The sequence below is a fragment of the Bos taurus genome, chromosome 20, assembly GCF_002263795.3.
Source record: "Bos taurus isolate L1 Dominette 01449 registration number 42190680 breed Hereford chromosome 20, ARS-UCD2.0, whole genome shotgun sequence".
Classification (NCBI taxonomy): domain Eukaryota; kingdom Metazoa; phylum Chordata; class Mammalia; order Artiodactyla; family Bovidae; genus Bos; species Bos taurus.
This window is the reverse complement of record NC_037347.1, coordinates 3,664,378-3,690,598: the sequence shown is the minus strand read 5'-3', so window position 1 is coordinate 3,690,598 and position 26,221 is coordinate 3,664,378. Positions and strand designations below refer to the sequence as shown.

The 26,221-nt window shown below is 45.7% G+C and overlaps 1 protein-coding gene and 1 pseudogene across 11 annotated transcripts in view; both read left to right on the top strand.

The window, feature by feature from the left end:
* The window catches only part of FBXW11 (F-box and WD repeat domain containing 11), a 131,496-nt gene extending 118,969 nt beyond the window's left edge, over positions 1-12,527 (top strand). For 10 of the 11 annotated variants that reach the window (XM_003587499.6, XM_003587498.6, XM_002696250.6 and 7 more), the window contains 4 exons: positions 1,004-1,114; positions 1,977-2,055; positions 3,098-3,283; positions 10,076-12,527. In XM_003587499.6, coding sequence (XP_003587547.1) covers positions 1,004-1,114; positions 1,977-2,055; positions 3,098-3,259 — 352 coding nt within the window. In that variant the 3' untranslated portion in view covers positions 3,260-3,283; positions 10,076-12,527. Of the gene's footprint in view, positions 1-1,003; positions 1,115-1,976; positions 2,056-3,097; positions 3,284-3,613; positions 4,068-10,075 lie in introns of those variants that run through there. The other variant, XM_059878834.1, reaches the window with a different exon arrangement.
* Positions 4,790-26,221, top strand: part of LOC533234 (pyruvate dehydrogenase (acetyl-transferring) kinase isozyme 3, mitochondrial-like) — a 54,085-nt pseudogene continuing 32,653 nt past the window's right edge.

Below are 26,221 nucleotides of genomic sequence, written 5' to 3'. Positions count from 1 at the left end.
TTATGTAATGTTTCAGCAATAAACAATCTATAACTTCCTCATTGGAATCTCTTAGCTTTTGCAAAATAATAATGTGCATTGCTGTCTAGTTTAAGGAAGGGAACCTCTGGAGTCATAGGGGCAGTGCTGACTGGCTGTCTTCACAGTAGATTAGGAAGCCACCCTCACTGATGGTGGAGAGCTGTTGCTTAGGATAGAATAGTCATTGGATGTGTGACAGGAGCTACTGGGCTCTACTGCTGGAGGCTAAGAAAACAGCAGTATAGATTTGCTAGCTTTGTTTGTGCATATTAGTTTACTGTGATTTCTTTTTTGCAAATAATGTAGACATATCAATGATAATAGAAAAAAAACTCTATTTCCAGAATTGCTACATAAATCGTATAGAGAAAAGGGCTGTATGTAGTCAGTGGGTTCGTGTTTCTAAGACATGGACCCAGTAAGAGATCCCCGCTGTGCTCTGGGTAGCCCGAGGTTGCAGTCTGTCATAGGAAGGGGATGTCCCTAAGCTAATTGGGAGATGAGACCACCAGCTGGTCCACTGGTCCTAATCACAGCGGGCCTCATGGCCTCCAGGCTCCAAGTGCCTGGCTTGGAAGCCTACCCCCTGGGCCATCTCTCTCATCTCCCCTACACCCATATGCCTCTTCTTTACAGCCTACAATCCTCATCTCCCTCAGAAAAATCCTTCCCAGATCATTTGACTCCTTGGTTTCATCCATTCAGACTTTACTAGAATGCCTGGGAACTAAATATAATTGAAATTTCTTGTTTGTTGGTCTTATTTAAATAATAACAACATGGTTTTTAAAAGTTTCAAGTGAAAAGTAAGGCCTCTTCCCAAGTTCTTAAAAAATACCTGAATAAGATACACACATGCGTCTTTGAATGTGTGTAATGTGGCAGGAATGAAACAGAAATACGTGCTCCCAGGATGGTGAAGATGTGTGGGTAGTGTGGTCATGTGCGAGGCTGGCTCACAGAGCTCTGTTTTTCACTGAAGGCTGTGGGACATTGAATGTGGCGCCTGTTTGAGAGTCCTTGAGGGACATGAAGAATTGGTCCGATGCATCCGGTTTGATAACAAGAGGATTGTCAGCGGGGCCTATGATGGGTATGTGTTTCAGATTTTCAAATGGCACAGCCACAACTATTTGAAGAGGAACAGGAAGTACTGCTTATGAAGCAGCCGTGTATTGCCGGGCCCCGTGCTGGGTGTTGTATTTCCTTCGTGATAGTGGATGGCGGGTGTGACACCACTTGATGTGTGGGGACACTCAGGCCCAGAAGGATGAACTAAGCTTATGCTTTTAACCATTATCATAAACTGAAGGGAGTAGCTTAGGCTGTGCGGAAATTCAGTTCTTTGTCCCAGCCCTAAATTAAACCAGGCTTTTTTGTGTGTGTATGGTGAGTTCAATGATAAATTTATTTTCCCCTTTTGGTAGATTGAACACATCCTCTTTAAAAAGCCTCATGACTTTTAAAATGAGCAAATGGCAACCATAAACCTTTCAAGATGACCTTATATATACTTCACTGAGTTAGTTGGTCTGTTCATACTCCTATTATTAACTTTCAGCGTTTGCTTAGTTTGGAGAAAGGTATCCTTGGAATTTCACCAAGAGCCCTAGCTTCTGTCAGCGGCACCTACTCAGCCCTAGAGAGCCCCCTGATGAATGAATTTGGTGACACAGATTATCAAGTCAGGAATTGAATTGAGATAACATGAAGTTGTTTTCTTGTATCCCCTCAAATAATAGTTCTTCACCATTTCAGCAATTCGGAGAATGTGTAGGTCCTTATTTCTTCCAAAGCAAGTGTAATTGGTTTAAATACCTTGTCAAAACATCAGCAGATTGCCCACTAGCTTTTAAAATAGGCAGTTCAAATGCACTCCTTTTTGTCAAGGAAATGCTTGACAGTGTGTAAAACGTTAACTTTCCCACCCATTGCCATCTCATTCTCCGTTCTAGGAAAATCAAAGTTTGGGACTTGCAAGCTGCTCTCGACCCGCGAGCCCCGGCAAGCACGTTGTGTCTGCGCACGCTGGTGGTATGTGATCTGTTGGAATGGGAAGTGCTTCCCTGTGTTGGCAGTTGGCTCCCTGCAGATAGACCTCCCTGAGCCCGTCACTGGAAAGCTTCTACATCTCACAGCGTTCCTTCTGCGAAGTGGACTCTTCCATTAGTTTAGTCAAAATCAGAGACTATTTTCCATTCATATCACTGTGAGCTCTTTCCTCGGGAGTGTTAACACAGCTTAAAATATGAAAGCAGGCCTCCTCATTTGTAGATGGCCTGGCTTCCTCCTGGAGCGTGGAGTATTTCCTGTCTGCAGGTTTGGGAGATTTCCTAATACGGGTGTCTGTGGCTGGGTTGTGTTTTACAACGCAGCACGTTTTGTAGGTTATGGTGAACTTTCCCCTCAATCTGTGTTCTAGGCATTATTGCTGGCATACAGGAATACTTGTTTTTATATGTTAATTTTATTTTAGCAAGCTCATTAGCAAGCTTACTTCACCAAGCTCATTATTTCTAATAATCTGTTTGCTTTTGTTGTATTTTTGAGGAGACAGTTGTCTGAAAATATGGATTGATTTTTCTTATTTTTAATAGTTTTAGCTTCTATTTCTTCCCTCCTTGCATTGACTAGAACATGCGGAACTTCAGTCAGGGCCATTCTTGTTTCCTTCTTGATATTAATAGGAATACTTCTGATATTTCACCATTGATTTCGACGTTGGCTGTGGTTTGAGATAGGTATGCTTGGTCATGTTAAAAACACTATCCTTCTGGGCCTAGTTTTTACAGTGTATCAAGAATAGGTATTAAATATTGTTGCGAGACGATCAGGCAGTTTTTCTTCTTTGACATATTAATGGGACAGAATCTAGAATACAAAGTTAAATTAAAGAAAACCCTTGAAGTAGAAGCAGAATATGTGTTCCTTGGGTGAAGGGCAAAGCTCAGTAAGCTCTGGAGACTTATTTAGGAAACCTGGATAAGGAGCTGTATTTTTAGCCTGTGCCAGCTCCCTGGTGATAGGAGGGATTGTCAAGGTCTCGTTTTATTCATCAAGCTGATATGTTTCCCAGGAACACTCTGGACGTGTGTTTCGGCTACAGTTTGATGAATTTCAGATCATCAGCAGCTCGCACGATGACACAATTTTGATTTGGGATTTCTTAAATGTGCCTCCCAGTGCCCAGAATGAGACCCGTTCTCCCTCCAGAACATACACTTACATCTCCAGATAACAGTCTGCACTTCACCCGTTTCAGGTGAGTACTTCCCCACTTGTAACTTGGCTGATTGAGTCCACCTTCCCTCTGGGGAAGTAATAGGAACCAATGTGGTTAGTCTTTATTAGAGGCATCAGCTTTGCAGAGTTCTAGTATAGAACTCTAGTATAGTTCTAGTATCTTTATGGTCACATCAAAATAAGGTCTGAATCAGAATCCTGATTATTGCGGGTTTTCGTATTGCCAGAAACTATGGTTCCTGTTTTTAAAACTGTTTCCCAGGTCATATCAATTTAATACCAGTAAAAATCCCCCAATCTGTTTTGCAATATAAGGATCTTCTTTTTCTCTTTCTTTCTTGTCTTTCAGTTAAAAAAAAAAATCACCGTCCACCAAACTCTTAAAACTACCTCTCCTTCCTCCCATTACAGTCCACCCACCACCGCCATTCCCTGAAGGAGGAGTCAGAGAAGGGTGTTTGTTGAGGGAGCCCCTAAAACTCACTTTTTATCCATTAGACTCAGCAGGTACCCTGGAGAGTTCTTTGCCCTGGTTACAGGCAGACTTAGAGCCATTGTAACCATGGATGATGGCATGTTTTGATTACAAAGGTCATCCGTTAATAGAGAACGAGAAGCCTTCCTTGGCTGTGTCCTTGGACCTGATGATCATGTTCATCTGGACCAGTAATCCCAATTGAGAATTCCGCAAGGAGGCCTGTGCATTCTGTGCACATTAAACTTTGTAGATTGAAGAAATAATGTTGTGCATATTGTACTACCACGTATGTAAAGACTGTTAATAAAATTCATATTTATGTACATTGCTTAGTGCTTAGTAGCTTTTTATCATTGTATATTTTTCTATTTATTGAATATTAGAAGTGTAAAGAAAGTCCATGTGTAGAATTGTGACATTTGTTGGTGAAAAGATAGGGAATCACTGGTTTATAGATCACTAAGTTGACATCTTTTCAAATACTCCTTATTTCTGCTCCAGGAAATTTGACTTACTCAAGGGTCAGGCCTACAGCGAGAGGCCAGATTTGACCCTCTGCCAGTCTTCTGTATCCTTAGCACAGCAGTTTAAGAATAGTGTTTTGCACTTTAAATACTTTGAAAAACTTAACAGTATTATTTTAAGACATGTGAAAATTACATAAAATTCAAATTCCAATGCCCATAAATAGTTTTATTGGAAACAGTCATGTCTGTGTCTGTGAAACCAGGAGTTTCAACATCTAGCTCTTACCTTCTGTCCTCTATACGCTCTCCCTCACCAGCCACAGCTATTGTCTGTGGCTTTTTTCCTGCTTCAGTGGCAGAATTGAGTAGTAGTTGCAACAGAGACCATGTGGCTGACAGCATCTAAAATCTGTACACATTCTGACCTTTTAAGAAAAGTATGCTGACCTATGGTCTTGCCCCATTCCATTATTAGTGAGAAGCCAGGGTCTGCATCAGGAATGGCCAGTGTGTTTTTTCTTCATGCCAACTCGGTTTGAGCAGCAGTGCCTGGTTGGAGTACTGCCGGTCAGTAGGAAGGATGACGGGACCCCACGTGGACCCAGGAGGACTCAGTGCCACCACGGGTTGGCTGTGCCTCCTCGGCTGTAAGAGCTGAGCCACGGTAGTGACCCTTAAGTCACATACATCGTTGCTGATCCTGGTCTCAAGTGTGTTCCTGCTGTCTCTTGTGATAATGGCCATCTCCCTCGCTTTTTTTCTCTCTGGATAGATTCTTTACAAGTCAGTTGAGAAATTCACATGCCACACTTTTTACATTTATTAAATTACAGGAAATTACAGAGGAAGAAGGCAAGGATCTCTTGAATGCTTGCTCATCCCCGGCTCAGCCTTCCTTCCCCCAAAGAAAAAGAAATACATGAGGAAGGAGGAATGGACCCGAATGAAAACTGGTTTCCTCCTTCCTTCCTGGGATTTTCTTCTCCCTCTTCCGGCCACCCTTGATCCTACTGACACCTGTGGTTGTCTTCGCCCTGCCTCTGCCCTGCACTAGCGCCCTGCCTCTGCCCTGCACTAGCGCCCTGCCTCTGCCCTGCACTAGCGCCCTGCCTCTGCCCTGCACTAGCGCCCTGCCTCTGCCCTGCACTAGCGCCCTGCCTCTGCCCTGCACTACCGCCCTGCTACCTTTAGGAACAAGGCTTAGCTAGGACCAGCTACCAGGAGTTTCACCCTCTAGCTCTCACCTGCTGTCCTCTCTACCCTCCCCCACTTCAGCCTCTCATTGTTCCCTCCCAAAAACCCAGTGCTCCAACCAGACTGAATTCTGTTCCTTTTCCCTCATTACTCCTCAGACCTCTGGCCCCTTGCTCCCCTTGCTTGCGTTGTCAGGGCTTTGTAGAGACCAGCACCCCACCTTCTCTCCTTCACCTGATCTGACTTGGTTTATTCTTTGGCGTTGAAATGGTGTGCACGCCTGTCTCTCTCACGAGGCTGTGGTGCTCCTTCTTGTTCTGGAGCCCCAGTGTCTGACCCCGCACAGTGCACCGTGAGCGCTTGCTGGCCTTGGTTGGCCGAGTGGCTCCTGGGGCCAGCATGACATCGTTGTGCCCTTTCTGCTCAGCCAACCAGAATCTGACCGTAAATAAGTAAGTGTGCATAAGAAACTGCAGTGTATTCATACAGTCACCTTCCACAAACATAGAGAGTAACTCAGTAAGAAATTGGAATAAATTGTCCGCACTAGCATAGTCAAAGTACTAGATATAGTCTTCTATACACAGGTGCCTATATGTACACGTCTCCCTCTGCCCTTTCCCTTCGCTAATCTCCATTTTTGTTTTTGAATCAATTTTATTGAGGTGTGATTTTTATAAAACAGATTGTACCCACTTAAAGTATACTGTGTGACAAATTTACATTCCCCTGCAACTTCCTCCACAATCCAGATAAGAACGTTTCTGTCACCCCCAGAAGTTCCCTTGTGTCCTTGAGTCAGAACCTGACCCCACCGCAGCCTTAGCAAACACTGACCTTTCTTTCACTAGATTTCAGTTTTCCATAGTTGCACCATCCACTTTGGTAGTCATGAGCTGTGTGTAGCTATTAAGCTCATGAAATGTGTCCAGTTTGATTTAGGAACTGAGTGTTTAATTACATTTAAATTGAATTGGATTTTTAATTATATTTAATTATACTTCATTGAAACTTAAAACAGCTACATGTAGCTAGTGACTACCATGTTTGGACGAGCATCATTGTAAGAGCTTAGCTTTGACATTTAGGTCTTTGATCTCTTTAGAGTTAATTTTTGTATATAGTGTGAGGTAAGGATATCAGTGTTCTTGTTTTGTATACAGCCATCTAGTCATTCCAGCTCTATTGGATTAAGAGACTGTCCTCTTCCATTGAATTGCTTTAGTAATCTGTCAAAAACTCAATTCCCCACTTGTTTGTAGTTGTTTTTCTGGCCTCTCTTCTGTTCTGTGATCTATGGCTATCCTTTTGCCAATACCACACTGTATAATAAGTCAACTTTAAAAACATTGTTTTGATTCTTTTAGGTCCTTTTGGTTTTCATACTCATTTTTGAATGAAATTGTCAAATTCTATGAAGATTATGGGATTATGATCAGAACTGCATTGAGTCTAAAGATCATTTTGGGGAGAATTTCCATCTTTAACAAATGTTGAGTCTTCTAATCCATAAACCCAGTATATCTCTTGATTATTTAAATCTTCTTGTTTCTCTTGAGCAGTGCCTTGGCAGTTCTTAGTGTCGAAGTCTTGCACATCTTTTGTTAAGTTGATTCCGTTCTTAACTTCCATTCTAAGCTATACATTTCTCTCTCTGCGTTGCTTTTGTTGTATCCCAGTGCCTCTGCTTTTATTTTTCCCGTGTTGGAGATATGCGTAAAACAGAACATGGACAGCTCCAACTGACCGACCTGAGATGGATAGGGTCAGAGGAGGAGGTGTATCATACAGCAACTTAAATGTATCTCTTTGGTGGTTTTGAAATGTGCCACTCTACTAGAGAAGCACATGGTAAAATCTAAGACGTCTGTAGTGTGTTTTCTCCCCCCTCTGGCATATTTGATAGATGAATTATAGAGCATAGTAAACATTCACAAATTGGACAACTTTTATAGACTTTGTGAAACTGCCCTGAAACATGGTTCCTTTGACTGAGAGATGGAATAATGATCACCAGGGCTCACTCTCTCATTGGCTCTGGTGGAAAGAAAACTGAGGTGTTACTTCTTCCAGTCCCTCCTCTCACCCCCTTTTTGGGAGCCTAAGAACAACTGCGTTGTTGTGATCCACAATCACAAATCAGTGGAAAAATCTTATCTGCTTTTTAAGCAGCACAAGCATTGAAACCTCAAATGTGTTTGTCTCTTCAAAGTGAACTACTTTTGACAACTTTGGCGGTCAACTTTATAAATTTCATTGCTCTTTTCCAAGTTCTTTTCATTTATTGTAACAAGGAAAAATTATTACCATGTGATACTGTAAGATTTATGCATAATAAGAAGCACTACCATAATGATGATTTAACCTTGCAGTAAGATATTTACCCCTAAAATATAAGGTAAGAGTATTTCTGTGTTGGGAAATTAAAGCAGTAGATTTATTTGCTGAGTCATTTTTTAAAAAATTACTGACTTCTAAGAGCTATGTATACAGTAGCTCTCTTTTTTATTAGAAGACAATATAGGATCATTATTTGGAAATTAGTAAAAGTTGGTAGGCCAAAAGAAGAGAATAAATTCCTCGGTTTGCTATTATTAACTCCTTTGTATATAGCCTTTCAGGCTTTTAAAAATTGTGGTTGATAACTGTGCTTCTCCCCGCCCCCTTTATTGTGAAATTATTGCCTGTTAGCAAGGTCACTGTTTATCTAAATTATTGTTCCTAATGGCAAAATAAAATTTGATTGTTTGGATCTGGCCCTGTTATATATTTATATTTTCCTCCCAGCTTTTAGCTATTATAAAACACATTGCCATGATTCTTTCAGCTTAGTCTTTGCCCAACCCTTTATTACCTTTGGATAGAATTCTAGAAATGTCTGCAGTGTCTAGGTTGAAAAGTATGACATTTAAAGACTTTGATACTTGGGGATACCCTGCAGAAGAGTTACATCTCTTGACATTCCCACTAGTAGCATTTGAGAGTGCTGACTTCTAATCTCTGAGTGTTAATATTTTTTAAATAATTCAAGTACTCTTTGTATCCTTCATGGGGAAAATAGTGGCAGATGAAGTTGAATCTGTCTTGAATTTATTGAGAAACATTAGGATTCTTGGTCTTAGTGAAAATTACCAATCTTTTAGGAAAATTGTCTTTAAATAGTATATAAGCTTTAAAAACAAATCAAAAGCTTTAAAAAACAACCCCCACCCCTTTTTCTTTCTTTCTATTTTACACCATAGAGTTTTAGACCTAAAGGCAACTTAGATCTTCCAGGCCAGTGGTGTTTGGAAAGGATTGTAACTTATTAGTGGTTGTGAAATCATTTCGATGGATTTTGACTTTGGGTGAAATTTAGGATATAAAGTGTGAACCTGCATTGTTCATAGTAATGATAAGTATTGTTTCGTGAGTGTTCTGCTTAGGAGTGTGTGTATGTGTTTGTGTACGTGTAGAGACTGTGATTAAAACATGTTCCTCACTCAAGGTCATGTGTGCTCAGTTGCTTCAGTTGTAAACGTCCAACTCTTTGCGACCCCTTGGACTGTAGCCCGCCAGGCTGCTCTGTCCATGGGATTCTCCAGGCAAGAATAGGAGTGGGTTGCCATTTCCTCCTCCAGGGAATCCTCCCAACTCAGGGACTGAACCCATGTCTCATACATCTGCATCGGCAGGCAGGCTCTTTATCAGTAGCGCCACCTGGGTAGCTCACTCAAGTTCATGGTCAAAAAAAATAGAGACCATTCAGTTGCCTCCCCCTCTGCATTGTGTTTTCCTCTTATAAATGATTTATTTCAAAAAGGAGTAATTCCTGACTATTAGCATTCTATTTAGAACGAATACTTTAGGGGCTTTCTTGGTGATCCAGTGGTTAAGACTCCACACTGCCAATGCAGGGGGCCTGGGTTCCATCCCTGGTGGGAGAACTAGATCTCGCATGCTGCAGCTGAGATCCCAGCACAGCCAATTTTTTTTTTTTTTTTTAAAGAAGGAATACTTTATTTACTAGCCTTTACATATTTTTTGTTTTACAGTGACAGATAAAGGCTCTTGGTCTTTCGTAAGAGAGGCCTGGTGGGCTCTGGGTGGCATAAATTTAAGATGATGCTAATTATAAAATGTAACTTTGAGCATATATTACATGCATAACCTTTAGCAGTGTGAAAAATGATAGGGTATAGGGTCAGTCATCTCTTTGAATCCCCTCTCTGTCACTTAAGCTAATGCTTTTTTTCCCCTTGAAGTCTAGTTTATTTGCAATGTTGTGATAATTTGTGCTGTACAGCAAAGTGACTGAGTTATACACATAAATATATTCTTTTTTATATATTCTTTTCCATTATGGTTTATCCCAGGATATAAGGGCTAATGCTTTAAACTAAATAATGTTTCTGAGCCTCAGTTCTCTCTTTTAAGTGAGTATAATAGCTGCTCCCTCATAAGTTTGTTGTGAGGTTTAAATAAATGTGACGCCTGGTACGTAGTATGCTCAAAACAGTTTGCAGCGTCTGTTTTGATGCTGGTTATTTGACAGTCAGTGTTAACGTGTGCACAGCAATGTATGTGTCTTTGTGGAGATGTATGGGCTGTGATATATATCTTCACATCCAACCAGAATATCCATCCATGCTCCCTTTGGTTTTTTTTGTTTGTTTGTGTTTTTTTTTCCCAGGGTTTCCTAGTCTTGAACTACTGGCTACGCGGCTACCAAATGCCTAAGGGAGTTCTTCACAGCTGAGTTAAGAAGCTGGAATTGGTTCTAGACGCTGGGTAGATGCAAAGCAGCCTAACTCTTCAAGTACCGATATTTCTCACCTCCGATTCCGGCCTCTGCTTTGAGAAGGATACCTTAGCCTCACCGACTTTCAGTAGTACAGAAGCCCACTTCCTCCCCCTACCAGTGAAAACAAATCTAACGCTTCAAATGTAAATTGTTCATATGAGAGGAACGTAAAGTCTGTTTTGCAGAAGTAAATCGACCGTCAAGAGAAGACTTGGCCTCTAATTTATATTGCTTTGCACTTTGGTCTGATATTAAGAAACAGCATTCTTCGGTGAAATTTGGGTGCCAAACACCTACCCAGAATGTCCAGGGCTTCCCTTTTCAGAAGTTAGCATTCTCCTTTTGACCGTCCAAGTCATGATGAATTCTGACTTGTATTAGGAACATGTTGGACAATGGAAACATTTCTCTGGATTGATTGATATTTTTTTGGATTATACTTCCTTTCTGTACCAATTTCTTTTAATTTAAAGAACTATATGCCAGGTTATATTCTCTCCCAACAGGTGATACAGCTCTTCTTCTTCTGTTAACTGTTCTCCGTACCCGCCACCATCTCCTGATATTCAGTAGAGTAACACCTTCACACGTGTGCTTGCCTCCTAATTTAAAATACTGTGTCGCATGTAGATATAATGTACATAACAGTTTAACCTCAAGGTTGCTCGAGTCGGGGCCCCCGTGCCTGAGACACTAATCCACAGTGTGTTCGCACTTCACCATGGGCTGGGCTCAAGAACCCGCTCCCAGGGTCGATGTGGATGACCTGGAACCCTTCCTGCAGTATTCATACAGTGTTTTCATTTTGTCATTGTCATTGTGCGTGTGTGGGAGGGGTGTGTGTGTTTTAATGAGAATCTTGTTTTAAGATGTAATTTCTGAAGTTGAACACGAAATGTTTTGTTTGTCATGCAGTATATACAATAAGAGAGGTACCTTAAATGTTTTTGTTGTTCTTTTCTTCATCAGTACTCCTCTGTATTCGTGGTTACTTCCCATGGCATTCATTCATCTGATTTCTCATCCCAGGTCACGCTCTGTGTGTTAGTAACCCTGGAAAGGGAAGGATGAGACAGACCTACTCACTGACTGCCCCACCTCCAGCGTTTGTGCGTCCTGCCCGGATCGGGTTGGTGGCAGGGCCCATTTGTGTGTTGGAGCCCGGGGTTCCAGGTCAGGCTGGTTCAGGGGCCCGTCTTGAGTGGAAGAGTCCTCCCAGGAGGTGTGAAGCCTCAGGCTCACGAACCCCATCCCTGTCATCCCTGGTGCCTGCTGCCGTGGCCCCAGCAAGCTCCCCTGGCTCCCAGGCGCTCTGCAGCCGGAAATGTGTGAATGGCACTGTCACGATGACCCGCATGGAAAGGATGTTGGTGTCCAGTTGGCCCTCCTTTTCCCTTGTCCAGTATTAGGTTTTGATTTGCCCTTTGCCACTGTTTCCAAAGATCAAGGAAGGTCGCTAACATTTTCAAGGACCAATGAGAACCTCCTGTTAACTAAACCTCTTCCCGTGAGAGCACACTCTCCCCAGAGGGGAAGGTACCTGGGCTCTGCTTTGTCCTTTTGCATTAAGAACGGTGTGGGGATCAATGTGTGTCTGTGATTGCTTATTGGGTTGGTTGGTTTTGTTTTCCTTTGTCCTTTTAAAAAATAACATCCTTCTCTCGTATATGTTATTAAGTTAATTTCTATTTTTGAGGAGTCTCAAAGTATAAAAAAATACATCTCCATTCATCCAGTGGATGTGTGAGCCTGAGGGTGGTTATGCGAGTTGTTTTCACTGACCCGCTCTTCATTCTACAGCTTAAACAGCAGGCTGGGTAGGAGAGCCCGGGGCGGGGCAGGGGGGAGGGGAGGAGGCGCTGCTTCTGAACGGATGGACTTTCTGTTGTTTTGCATGTTTAATATAGAAGTTCCTGTTCCTTGGGAGATCATGGCCTTTGAATATGCACACAACCTTTGAATTGTGCCTACTAAATTATAGCAGGGGACTTTGGCACCCAAGGAATTCCGACTTTCTGGGATTATAGTAGTAATTCCCAGCCGTACTCTGGACTTTATTTTGCTAACCATAATTGAGCAACTGTAAATTACTGCTATATTAATGTTTTAAAGCACTGGGATAGTCTAATTCTAACTTGTAATTAATTATGTTTGCCAATTATCTGTTTGAAATAAATTTGTGTCTGAACAGCTATTAAAACTGTTAAATTGTACAGATATTATTCATGACAGCTTTGTACTGTGGAATGTGCTTAATAAAAAACAAAAAGTTTGACCTTTGTCCAATAAATTGCTAAGTAATGTCAATAAATCAAGTATGAGTATTATGCAGTACACCTGATCTGGCTTCGTGCAATTGTTCTTTCAGCCACTAATTCAAAGCCAGTACTGTATTAATAAAGTGTTGCGATGCTATGATGTTCTATTAAGAAATTCCCGCCCTCCCCCCCAAAAAAAACTGTTAACATGCTGTCAGTAATTCAGTGACGTACAGTTAAAGTTTTAGATTAAAAAAAGAAAGAAAGAAAGAAACATCTGCTCTGTACCACGAGGTTAAAGGCAAAGTACTCTCTTTGGCCTGTGAGAACTGGTATGAGATAATGCCTGTCTCTGCCTAGGGACCTTTTCCTGAAAGCCAGCTTTAACCTCAGGAGTTGGAGGCTGGTTCAGATCTCCTCCCCAGCTAGTTCACTTCCCACAAATGCTTAATTGCTTCACAAGTTACTGTGAGAATGGTCCCTTAAATGTGCCCAAGGACTCAAAGTGGGAGTGGATCCTCTGAATCCAGGGGGTTCGGGGGGCATGTACAGTTAAGGGGGGGGCATGTACAGTTAAATTGCAGCCCTTTAAGGGACATGAAATTGTCTTTCCTTTTGGCAGATTGACACATGACTGAGGACTAAAGCAGAAGGAATACAGTTAGTATCTTCAGGATTCTGTTCAGAAGTCCTGAGTAGTTGCTGAGCTTTCCTGATAACTAGATTCACACCAGCCTTTAGTCAGCTCAGTTGTTTATTTGGACTTTTTTTGAGATGAAATTAGAGTAATTCTACACAGCTTTGCTCCCACTCATTTTTCTTGTAAAAATTTTTTTTAAGAATAGGTAGTACACATAAGATTGTTGTGGTTTAGTTGCTAGGTCATGTCTGACTCTTATGCGACCCTGTGGACTGTAGCTCACTACAGTCCTGTACATGGCTTCTCTGTACATGGGATTTCCCAGGCAAGAATACTGGAGTGGGTTGCCATTTCCTTCTCCAAGGGAATCTTCCCGACAAAGGGGTTGAACCCACATCTCCTGCATTAGCAGGTGCATTCTTTACCTGTGAGCCACCAGGGAAGCCTATGCATGTGGTTAAAGAAAGCCAATTTACAAGCCATAGAAAGATGGTGTACACAGTGGTTTTCCCTTTCACTCTTGACTGTCAGTCCTCCAATCCTTATTGACCAGTTTTTTGGATATCCTCTGACAGATAGTAGTCTGTGCATAGAAGGCTGCGTGTGTGCGCGCGCGCGCAAATGCCTTCCTGCCTGCTTCATAGCTGCTGTCCCCATGCCCTGCAATAGTTGGCATAGCCTGCTGTACTTCACCTGTTTCATCTAGTGTTGGGATTTGCCTGTGTCAGTACATGTAATTCTACCTCATTCTTGCTGATGGTTGCATAGTATTTGGTTATAATGATATTCTATAAGTCACTTAGTTCCTTGAGGTTGATGTGGTTTCTTGACTTTTCCTGTAATGACTGTTGTTGATCACAGGTCTGTATGTCCCTGCCTGTACTAAACGCTAAACAGGATAAACTGTTCTTGGTGATTTGGGCTAGTCATTACGAACAGCAGATGTTGAACCCAAGCCGTGCTGTGGAGTGGCCAGAGGCTCCGGGGCCAGAGCAGACCCTCACCCCTCAAGCTGTCTTCTGCCATCACATATTGGTGCTCAGTCAGCGCAAGACAGCGAACACTAGTTTTCTTTTATCCTTGATAGGCGATGTTACTGCAAGAAATTCACGTTGTGAATGAGTGGAGATTATCAAGTTTCATAGAACTCCTTGAATATACAGTCAGGTTAAGTGGTGCTTTGCCGTCTCAGCCTGTTTGTTTCCTAGTTAACAAGGAAAAAGGCGGTTGGACCATCTGGCTGGTCATCCTGTTACTAATGAGCTGTGGCAGTACCCCTTTTGGATCTCCATTTCCTCATCTATAAAGGAAGGCTTCACTAGCTCAGTTCCCAGAGGACACAGTGTGCTCCAGCTCCCGATGACCTGTTGCTGGAATGCAGACACAGTGATGCCTCATCTGAGTTTTTAAGAACTGAAAATCCAGATTATGAAGAGACCCATAAGTCAATTGCTCAAGCACCAGTTTGCCATCTCTGAATTAACACCATCTTAATTCTGAAAGAGATGGGAATACCAGACCACCTGATCTGCCTCTTGAGAAACCTGTATGCAGGTCAGGAAGCAACAGTTAGAACTGGACATGGAACAACAGACTGGTTCCAAATAGGAAAAGGAGTACCTCAAGGCTGTATATTGTCACCCTGCTTATTTAACTTCTATGCAGAGTACATCATGAGAAACGCTGGGCTGGATGAAGCACAAAGCTGGAATCAAGATTGCCGGGAGAAGTATCAATAACCTCAGATATGCAGATGACACCACCCTTATGACAGAAAGCGAAGAAGAACTGAAGAGCTTCTTGATGAAAGTGAAAGTGGAGAGTGAAAAAGTTGGCTTAAAGCTCAACATTCAGAAAACGAAGATCATGGCATCCGGTCCCATCACTTCATGGGAAATAGATGGGGAAACAGTGGAAACAGTGGCAGACTTTATTTTTTTGGGCTCCAAAATCACTGCAGATGGTGACTGCAGCCATGAAATTAAAAGACACTTTCTCCTTGGAAGAAAAGTTATGACCAACCTAGATAGCATATTTAAAAGCAGAGACATTACTTTGCCAACAAAGGTCCATCTAGTCAAGGCTATGGTTTTTCCATTGGTCATGTATGGATGTGAGAGTTGGACTGTGAAGAATGCTGAGCGCTGAAGAATTGATGGTTTTGAACTGTGGTGTTGGAGAAGACTCTTGAGAGTCCCTTGGACTGCAAGGAGATCCAACCAGTCCATTCTGAAGGAGATCAGCCCTGGGATTTCTTTGGAAGGAATGATGCTAAAGCTGAAATTCCAGTCCTTTGGCCACCTCATGCGAAGAGTTGACTCATTGGAAAAGACTCTGATGCTGGGAGGGATTGGGGGCAGGAGGAGAAGGGGACGACAGAGGATGAGATGGCTGGATGGCATCACTGACTCGATGGTTGTGAGTCTGAGTGAACTCCGGGAGTTGGTGATGGACAGGGAGGCCTGGCGTGCTGCGATTCATGGGGTCGCAAAGAGTTGGACACGACTGAGCGACTGAACTGAACTGAAGCACTTTTAGCAGTGACCTGTTGAGGCATTGCATCCAAGATGACAACAACTCTGGAAGGATGAAAGAGATTCCAGAGAAAAGGAACAAATTAATGATAAGCTTTTTGGCACACAGTATCAATACAGGTTGGTTAATGAAAAATGACCAAAAGAGGGAAGTGTTTGAAAAGACAGGAGGAGGAAGGAGCCAAGAGCTGGCAGCCACTGCCTTCAGTCACATTTAACATCAGAGGTAGCATGCTTGTACTTGCTACACTTCACGGCACACCAGCTGCCTGCTTTTGTGTTGGAATTGAGTTTGTGCTAAAGCAAGGCAGAACTTGGGTCTAAGGTCAACTTGGTCTTCTAACTGGGGAAGCCTCTGGGAGCTCCAACATCTCCCAGCTTTGTTGCACAGAGCTGGGTCTAACACCTCATAGACCGTCAGCATCTGTGGGATAATAGAACAGGGCCATCTTCAGGTGTTTACTTGCGCAGATGCACTGAAATCCTCATTCAGTGTTGTAAAATTTTTATCGGTTGTGTGAAGCCATGTGGAAGAAGTGTGGTGCAGCTCAAGAAGTAATTATTTCCTCTGTGCACCCAGGGCAACCTGGAAAGCAGGCTGTCCTGTAAATGGATTTGTCTTGCTCCATGGCTTTCAGGTTGTGGCCGTCTGCTTGTCCTGTCTCCAGGAATTGCCTGATTATATTTCTCAGAGTAGACGCTGTTGGTGGGTTGGCCTGGCAGAACCGGGAAGTAACCACACCAAAGACTTAATCTGCGGTGGGCATGCCTTAGGAACAGCTCAAAGCTGACGTTCTGGGGGAGAAGACCTCAGTGATTACAACTTAAACTCCCTCCACCCTTTCTGGATCCAAGGGACCTTTCTGTGCTCATGGGCTGTGTTTGTTCTCCCAAATACCCCTCAGTTCTGATGATTGGGAAGAAATGCTCTTAGAACATCACGGCCTTTGGATCTTGATGAAGACCATCCAGAGGGGATCACTGGTCTACTGGATGGCAGGGAAGAAAGAAACAAGCTTTGGGGCTGGCAGACCTTGTTCAAAACCAGACCTCTGGTAGCTAATTGGCAGCAGGCCCCCTGGGCAAGAGCATTTCCTGCCGTGAACCTGAGCTGCTTCATCTAGGAAGTGGAGACAGTATTTTAAGATCACTCTGGGTCACATGACATAATCTAAACTGCCTAACACAGTGCCTGGTACATAACAGGTTTTTGGTGCCAGCTTTTTTTGGTAGCTTCAACTGTGGCATTTAAACAGATGGTGCAGCATTTCCAGAGCAAAGTATAAGGGTTAGAGTTTAGGAAGGTGTGATATGAGACAAATTTAAACGTGCACAAGCAGACTGAGGCCTATCTGGGCCTCTTGAGGGGGAAAGACTAGGAAGTACGGTGACTGGCCCCGGTGAGGACTCGGGCTGTTCAGTGGATGGAACAGAGGGAGATGGACCAACCGAATCATGTTTCTACCAAGTTATTTTTGTTAATTTTTTTTTATTAAGAATAACTCAGCTTTAAAAGCCTGTCCTATCTGCCAGGGATATTTCTGGAAAAAGAAGGAGACCTCAACATGCCAGTATCCTCAGCTCGTTGCAGCGTCTCCAAGTAGACAGGAGACAGCGTTATGTCCTCAGTGTACCTGTAGGTGTGGGACTGAGGGGAGTGGGTGGTGAAGAGGAGAGAGTGATTAATACCAACCACAGCTCAAATAAAAATCACCACCATTGGTGAGTACCAGGCCTGCTGGTAAGCGGTTTCATCTGGACAGTAATCTGCGCGATTATACCATTACCATTTCACAGCTGAAGAAACTGAAGCTCAGGTGTGTTTCACTGGTGAGCCCTGGGCTTGATTCCAGTCTGCCTTGGCTGGAGTCTCAGCACACTGCCTAGCCTCTTCCTCTCGGTGGGCACCATGATGCCAGCAGTTGCCCTGAGGAGCCAGGCCTCACGCCGTGCAGTCTTCTTTCAGTAACAGGCCCTCTGCACACCTCTCTCCCCGCTCACCGGTGTGTCCCTGGCATCTCTCCCTTGGTCACTAGCAGATGCGCGTGGTGTGCCTTCAGCAATGCACAGTGTGTGAGGAGTGCGTGGAGCAGGATGGGGTGGGGGCCGTATCCTGGGGGCAGTGGGCAGCCAGCCCCTGGTGGGGTTTGGAGCTGGACACGTCCAGTTAGAAGGCCAGCATCAAGATTCCAGAGACGGATTGAGGCCTGGACTAGGGGCAGAACACTGAAAGCAGTGTTGAGGGGTATTGCTCACGTGTGCTTAGTCGCTTCAGTCCTCTCTGACCCTGCGACCTTGTGGACTGTAGTCTTGTCAGGCTCCTCTGTCCACGGGATTTCCCAGGCAGGAATACTAGAGTGGGTTGCCATGCCCTCCTCCAGGGGATCTTCCCAATCCAGGGATCGAACCTGCATCTCCTGCGTCGCAGGTAGATCCTTTACCGCTGAGTTACCGGGGAAGCCCTGGCATGGTATCGAGGAGATAGAAACCTTGATTGGAAGAGTAGCTGGAGCTGACGAGGGCACCGGTTGTTCTGTGTGGGTGTGTCTCCGGTGCGCCACTAGGTGGCGCTCTAACCGATGTAAGAAGATGTGGTCCTGCTCTCAGGACGCTTACATTCACCAAGAAGAAATGGACTACACACAGCAATGGCTACACTGCCCATACATTCATGAATTCACAAGATAAATTCAGATCGTGATAAGTGCTCTGAAGAGATTACACAGGGCGCAGTGGCCTGGGAGACATCTGACCCAGGACCTCAATGATAGGTGGTGGGAGTCTGCCATACAAGGCTCCGGGCTGGGTGGGCGGAAGTGCCAAGGCCTTGAGGTGGGAAACCCTCACACCCCCTGCACCAAACTAGCCGGTGGGGTACTTGGTCCCCCAGGTAAGGGGAGGAGGAGTCCGGCTGAGGGGGTGGAAGAGCGGCTGGAGGCACATCGCAGGTGCCTGGGAGATATTCAAGCGGCGGGGCCTCGGGACGTGAAGGAGAGAGAGGCCTGCGGCAGAGCCCAGAAGCACAGGGCCCTGAGAAGAGGGCCCAGGAGGACAGGCAGCTACCGCGCGGGAGAAGAAGCCGCCGGAAAGGTAGGGGTGTGATAACCAGCGGGCCTGGCGGGACGGGAGGACGCGCCCAGAACTTGGAAAACCTTTTCCAAACACTTGCCTCCGTCCGAGCGGCCCAGGCCTTCCGGGCAACAATGCCTGTCCGCTAATCATACCGCAGGACACCTAATCCCGCTTCCGTCTCTTTCCAAGACCCGGCCACGCTCTCCGGACCCCATGGCAAGGGCTCAGGGCGCCCGGGAGAGCCTCGCTCGCACCCAGCCCCGCTTCTCTCGCACCTTGGGAGCGTTCCCCGCGGCCCCCGTCTGCACGTACAGCCGGGGCCAGGTCTGCACCTCAGGAATGAGGAGATAAAAGGGACCATCGGGGCTTTTTCCACCAGAGGCGAAAGCGTTTTATAGAACGGACTGCGAGTTTTTGTTTCAGGAAATTTCATCATGTCTCCAAGAAGGGGAGGGGAGAAAAAGAGGGTGGGAGGGGGAGAGAGAGAAGTTAATTGGCCTCAGATTCTCTCACTCCCTTTTCATGTTGGTAACACGAGGCGGCCCAGGTCAGCCTCAGGTCAGCGACGTTCGGGCTCTTTAGTGCCCCTCTGTGAATACCTCATTTCTGTAATAGTTTTTCCTTTAAAAACAGCTCTGCCTTCTTTGGCAGATGGTGACATTCCATTAGCATATGGAATATTTTTCAAAACACATCCGAAAGCATGTCTCTTACGGAGGAGACTGGGCAAAAGCAAACGAATGTTTGAAAAGTATGCTGGGAACGGCTCAACACTGAACAGAAGGCTCCCACTCCCCGCCCCCACCCGGCACATCCCCTCCCTGGCTCCTGGGCTGTTACTGTAACCAAAAAGGGGAGAGGATTTTCCTCCAAATCTGTCTGTTGGCTTTACTGTGACCATCAAGAGTACCCAGAGGGTAAAGAGCACAGTCTTGGCTTGGAATGGACATTGGGAAGGCTCCGGGGTAAAGAATCTGCCTGTCAATGCAGGAGATGGGAGTTCAATCCCTGGGTCAGGAAGATCCCCTGGAGGAGGAAATGACAACCCAGTCCAGTATGCTTGCCTGGATAATCCCATGGGCAGAGGAGCTTGGTGGGCTACAGTCCATGGGGTTTCAAGAGTCAGACACCACTGAGCGAATAAGCACATCCAGCCTTTGTGGATGTGGCACTGGGGGTAGTGAAGGATGCCTCTTGTTCATCGAGTACCTATTGTGCGCCAGGTGTGGGATGTATATTATTGTCTTTCCTGCTGAAATCTGTCTACCACACAGTGGGCAGAGGGAGCTCTTGAGCGCACAGGTTGGTTCACACCCCTGCCCTGCCGAGCACTCTGATGGCTGCCCACTGGGTTCAGTTCAAGGTCAAATGCCTTGTTATCGGCAGTGATCCCGCCCCTGCCTGCCTCTCCGTCAGCTTCCCGCCGAGCTGCGTGGCTTTTTCTCCAGTCATGAGTTCAGCCCAGGGCCTTTGCATGCGCTGGTCCCTCTCCCTCGTATGCATTTCCCCCAGCTATTCCTATGACTCTCTGCTCACCATTCAGGAGTCAGCTCAAACACCCACTTCTCCGGGAAGCCTCCTCTGACCATGTCTTAAACTATCCCTTGTCACTTTCTACCACAGCATGTATTCATTCTATTTACTCTATAGTAACTGCCGTTTTATTAGTTTACTCGTATTCATTCAAGACTTATTTTTTGAAGGCCTACCTTGTGGTGGGTACTGAGCTAGGCAGTAGTGAAAGAAATCTCCTTGCCTCCTGGAGCCTACCAGATGACTTAGGAAGGCTGATGATGAACAAATTGTGTGTTTCCTGACTTCCCTGACTGGAAACGTAACCTTCCTGAGGCCTATAAGGAACTCGGTTTGTTCTCTTCAGAGACTGTTCTGGGGTTTAGTAATCAGAGAGCTTAGTGACTTACAGTTCAGTGCAGGACTTGAACCCCCTTTTATAAACCTGGGCATTCAGGCACAGAATAGGAAGTGGCTTTCAAGATCACCCTGCTAGTGAAACAGCAGAGCAAGGATGTGAGCCCAGTCCTCTCTGATCCTGAAAGTGGGTCTCCTCAAGTCCTGCCCAGCCCGAGGCCCCTTGCCGGGTGCCTTGCCCACTGCTTCCTTCTGGCCCATATCTAGGCGCTGCCCTCCACATGCCCAGCCCCCATCCGTGACTGCTTCCTCAGCACCGCACCCTCTGTGGGGCTCCTCGCAGCTCTGTGGCCCCTGTCCTTCCGCTCTCTGTTTCCTTGTCAAAATGAGAACGGAAACAGTCCATCTGCGGAAGCTCTTAAGAGTCTATTATCCTGCTTTCTGATCAACCAACCTGGAAATTGTATTCAAGAAAAGTTCACAAAGTAGATTTGATTTCTGTATCTCCAGCCGAATATCAATGTCAAGGTCCAACATAATTTCAATCGCCACCTCTTCTAGGACTATTACTACTCTGCTCACTCTATTGATCTGAGGATAGAAGCCCAATTCAAACCGGCCTCCTCACAGAAGGGGATTTCTTGGCTTGCCAGGTAGCACTAGTGGTAAAGAATCCGCCTGCTGAGGCAGGAGACACAAGAGGTATGGGTTCGATCCCTGGGTCAGGAAGATAGATCCCCTGGAATAGGAAATGGCAACCCACTCCAGTATTCTTGCCTGGACAATTCCATGCACAGAGGAACCTGGCGGGTTACAGTCCATGGGGCTGCAGAGAGTCAACACGACGGAGGGACTAAGTGTGCACACGTAAGCCCAGGGATGAGGTACCTTTAGGCGTGGCCTCCAAGGCCCCCCTGCTTTGGGGACTCTCCCTGCCTGCCTGGCTCTCTTCTCTCATGGTCTCACTGGAAGACAGGCTGTCTCCCTGTAAGGTGGCCGAGTGGCTCCTAGCAACCACTGGAGGACATCCTAGTCTCTTAATATCTCTGGTGGGGCAAACTCTCTCTTCCTTGAGGACCCTAGAATTCCTCTCCTTGGCTCAGATTGGGTCATGTGCCCACCCTGAAACCCCTCGCTGTGGTCAGAGGAATGAGATGCTCTTGACTGGCCAGCCCTGGATCACAGAGCCACCCTTAGCCAGGGGGTGGGGTCTGCCTCATGCAATCCACATAGCCTGAGACGGGAAGGGAGGCCGACGCTCAAAGAAAGCCTAGGCGCTGAGGTCCACAAAGGAGAATGGAGGCCGGGCTGACAAAACCCGGCGCCCACTGTTCCTGCCACTGCGCTTGCATTTTCCCCAGGGAATGTGACTAATTTTGCACGCTCTTCAATAACCTCCTTCCTGATCCACTGAGTGAGCTAATTCCTCTATGCCTGGACTCATTTCCTGCCTTGTCACTTTCTCCTTGGTGGTGTAGCTATTAATGTGCGCATAAGGGACTTCCCTAGTGGTCCAGTGGTTAAGAAGCTACCTTGCAATGCAGGGAACATGGGTTCCATCCTTGGTGAGGGAAGATTCTACATGTCCTGGAGCAACCGAGCCAGTGCGGGACAGAACTGCTGAAGCCCTCGCGCCTAGAGCCCAAGCTCCGTAACAAAAGAAGCCGCCGTCATGAGAAGGCTGCACACCTCAGCAGAGTAGCCCCGACTAGGTACAGCTGGTGAAGACCCCACACATGGCAACAGTGACCCAGTGCAGCCAAAAATAAATGTTAAAATGTAGAAATTGTGCACATTTGAGGACTGGAGAGTGAAGAGGGTAGAAGAGTCCTCTTTGGAGATCAGAGGGCTTGGATTCAATTCTCCTATTTGCTCTTCAGGGATTGGATGATCAAGAACCAGATACTTCTGTCTAAGCCCTCCTCCTTTTCAGGCCCGTTCTGAGCGCTCAGCGAGATGAACCAGCCCAGCCTGGGTTTAGAGGGCTTTTGATTTCCTTCACACCAGGATCCATCCTTGGCCATCGCTGTGATCCCAGCCCTGATCGCAGGTACTGATAAAGGTGTGTTGAATGAACAGCCTTGTGGATTCCAAAATTCTCAGGGTGTACAATAGCGCCTCCCTTTTCGCAGTCCTTGGATTCCAAAGTGAGCACTTTAGGTGAGAAACCATAGCGTCAAAGACTCTTAAAAACCTTTAAAATGTGAATTCAGTGTAGGATGCAGAGCCTGTGCTCTCCAACCCAGGGCAGTGACTCTGACATCCAGTTAGAGTCTGAGAACCACCAAGCTGGTCAAAGGAGGCGAGTGTCAGTCACTCAGGTCAGTGTCCGACTCTTTGAGACCCCATGACTGTTCCTGCCAGGCTCCTCTGTCCATGGGATTCTCCAGGACAACTGGAAGGCAACTGGAATGGGTTGCCTTTCCCTTCTCCAGGGGATCTTCTCAGCCCAGGAATCAAACCTGGGTCTCCCGCGTTGCAGGTAGATTCTTTACTGTCTGAGCCACCAGGAAGGAGGCAAGAGAAGTCTAAATGCAGAGACTCCATCATTCAAATGATGCTGCTCTTAAAGTAACTTTCAGGAGGTAAGAGGGAAAAAAGAATAAAGAAAATAGTAAATCCCAAATTTCATTTTATTTTTTGGCTGTGCCACACGGCATGTGAGATCTTGGTTCCCAGACCAGAGATCAAACCCACGCCCCCTGCAGTGGTAGCACAGAGTCTTAACCACTGCACCACCAGGAAGTCTCGGTCCTGAATTCTAAATTTCCTGCAGGGTTCACTCCATTCTGGCTTAACAGGCAGCCTTATCCTGTAGCTTTAATACGTGCCGAGAGACTTGTTTGTTGCAGAGGGAACAGATAGGGTCACACATGTAAGGGCGTGGTGGACAGTGTAATGCAAATTGGGAGTTCAGTGAGTATGACGGAATTGAACCCAAGCCTTGCTTGGCTGCCTGACATACAGGCGACCTCCTGGGTTGTTGCCAAGGAGGTCCTGCCGGCTGCCTGTGTGTCTCACTGGCTCTCACACTCCCGCCCCGAGACACTGGTCACTGACGCTTAGGTCCTAGAGTCCGGGGTGAAATTGAGTGCCGTGTGATCTAATTCTGCTGCTCCTGCTGCCTCCAGGACGCTGTTGTTGGCAGCAGAATTCAGGCAAGTGAAGTCAGTTTTTCTCTGCATCATGGTTGGCATGACTTCATTAAGACAAATATATAACCTTGACCACCTCCTTCCCCTACAAATAGTCACCCATCCTTCACATCAAGAGCACTGTGACCTTGTTATTCTATGCACAAGGTTTTGTATTGTGTTTTTGCAGTGCCTTCTGTGTGATTTCGGGGACAGCCATGCAAGCCCCTGGGTGTGACATTAGCTGTAATGTGTCAGGACTGCAGAATCTGTGAAGTCCCAATGGTCCTCCAAAGATGCCTTGGGAGGCGAAGGGGCTTCTGGCTGAGGACTGGTCCCAGCCAGCCTTTGGACGCTGACCGTCACTATTAGGGTCCCAGTTCTCCTGACTGCAGGCTCTAAAACAGTGCCTTTTCCTGGGTGACATCAGCCTGAGGCTGGCACTGGCTCTTCGAGGAATAGCAGGCTCCGGGCTCCCTGTGCTGCCCTACTGATTAGGAGCCAGGACTCTGGGTCGGCAGCCTGGGGCTTGGGCTCCTGGCTCTGCATGTAAGCCTCTGAGGTCAGGATTTGGGGCCAGCTCTTTGCTGTTTGATCCCTTCAGAGCAGGAACTCACACATCTTTATCGGGGCTGTGTCTGTATCTTTTTCTTCTGCCACCAACTTCTTAACTCACTCCATATTTTTCCTATTTAAAACCCAGAAGGACAGAGTCTGTCAGCTCAATGACTTGAAAGTACTGGGCAGGGTTTTTCACACTGGCGGCCTCATAGGTCACCATCCAGCCAATGGAGGGCTCCCCTTAGGTCAGGTGCCCGTCTTCTGTCCGGTCCGTGGCCATCCCTTGCTCAAGCACTCTCTGTGAAGTGATTGGCCGCCCCAGCAGTCTTGGGTGGGTGGTTGCCTTTAGGAGGACACTTAGTTGTGGCTGCCATCACCATTCACAGGTCACCATGCTCTCTTCCCTGACTCCCCCGTGTCTGCCCTGCTCCTTGTTAAACTTTGACAGGTCAATATAACTGACTGTTATGTAGGAATCATGTGTTCCTGAAATTACTTGGAGATTTTAGGATACAAGGGGCCAATCTCTCCATCTTCCTTCACATGAGAAGGCTCTCCAGGAAGGCTGGCATTCACACAGCAACATCATCTCTTCCATGGTAGTTTCTCCAAATCCCACCCATCATTGCAGGATCTACTGGAGTCTGACTTTTCTCTCAATCCTGTGCTTTCTAGCACAGTCGATCAGCCCTCAAGAGCCTCTTTTGGAAGAGCCATAGAAATGTAGGGACGTGCAGATGTGGTTCAGATGAGCCACACTGAGAAAGGAGTTTGAAGGCACAGTCCTCTGGACAGGGGGTCTTGGTCTATTTCCACCATGACTTGGTTTCCCCAGCTCTGCTTGTACATCTCATTCATATTTCCTTTTCTCTGTAGTTCCCTTGAACTGTCTCGCAATGTGTGTCCTGTGGGACAGTAATTCTATGAATTATTAAACAAGTATTGTAAAGTGAATGGGGATCCTGTGTTCATGTGAATTTGGGGAATACCATGTTGAAGAAAGATAAACAGGTTTTTTTAAACTGTAGGACTTAATATGCCTTTAATATGCTAACACATGCTATTATTACCCAGAAGGTCATGAAGGCTTTCGTGTTTCCCATACTGGTTTGATTTTGAAATCTTTTTTTTTTTACCCAGAAAACAGATCAAGAGGAGTAGCAGTATGAGAAATATTCCTCAGATAGAAAGGGAATGCTATCTTTCCTCTTTATTGGATTTGTGAGATTTATATTATGGCTTATTTGTTTGATCATTACTGCTGGATGTGGGAGGCCGTGCAGGTATCGCTGGATGAGACTCTCTGTCTTCAGAGAGGGTGCCGGCTCATCCTGTTGATCTGCTAGCTGTGAGCTGTGGTTGTTATGGTGATGGGAGGGCAGCTGCCGACCTAGGAGGGGATGATGTATAACCTGTGTGTAAACTCTGGGCAGCTTCTCTGAATTGGGTTTGAGTCACATTTACCTACTCCAGAGAACATCATGAAATATATAAAGTTCCCTCCCAGCCTAGGTTTTGTCTTCAAGTATGTTGTACTTTAAGATCCCAGGGAAGGTATGGTTATAGAGGAGAACCGGTGGGAGTAAAATATTGGATGATGTATTACTTCTGGGTTTCTCAAGCTCAGCACTGTTGATGTTTGGAAGGGATCACACTTGGCTGGGGGAGGGGAGCTAGCCTGTGCATTGCAGGATTTGGGGCAGCATACCTGACCTCTACTCTCTAGATGTCAGAAGCAGATTTCCTCCCCTTTGCCCCACTGTGACAACCAGAAACATCTCCAGACACGCCAAATGTCCTCTTGGAGCAAAATCATCCCAGCTAAGAACCATTGCTTTAAGGAACGCTTGACCAAAGGCTTTCAGAGTTTATTAGCACGCTCTCAGAAGAAGGAGAATAGTGTTGTCACACTCAGAGCATGATCTGAGAGCCTATAAGAACTACCAACTAATTAAATTTCCTCTGGG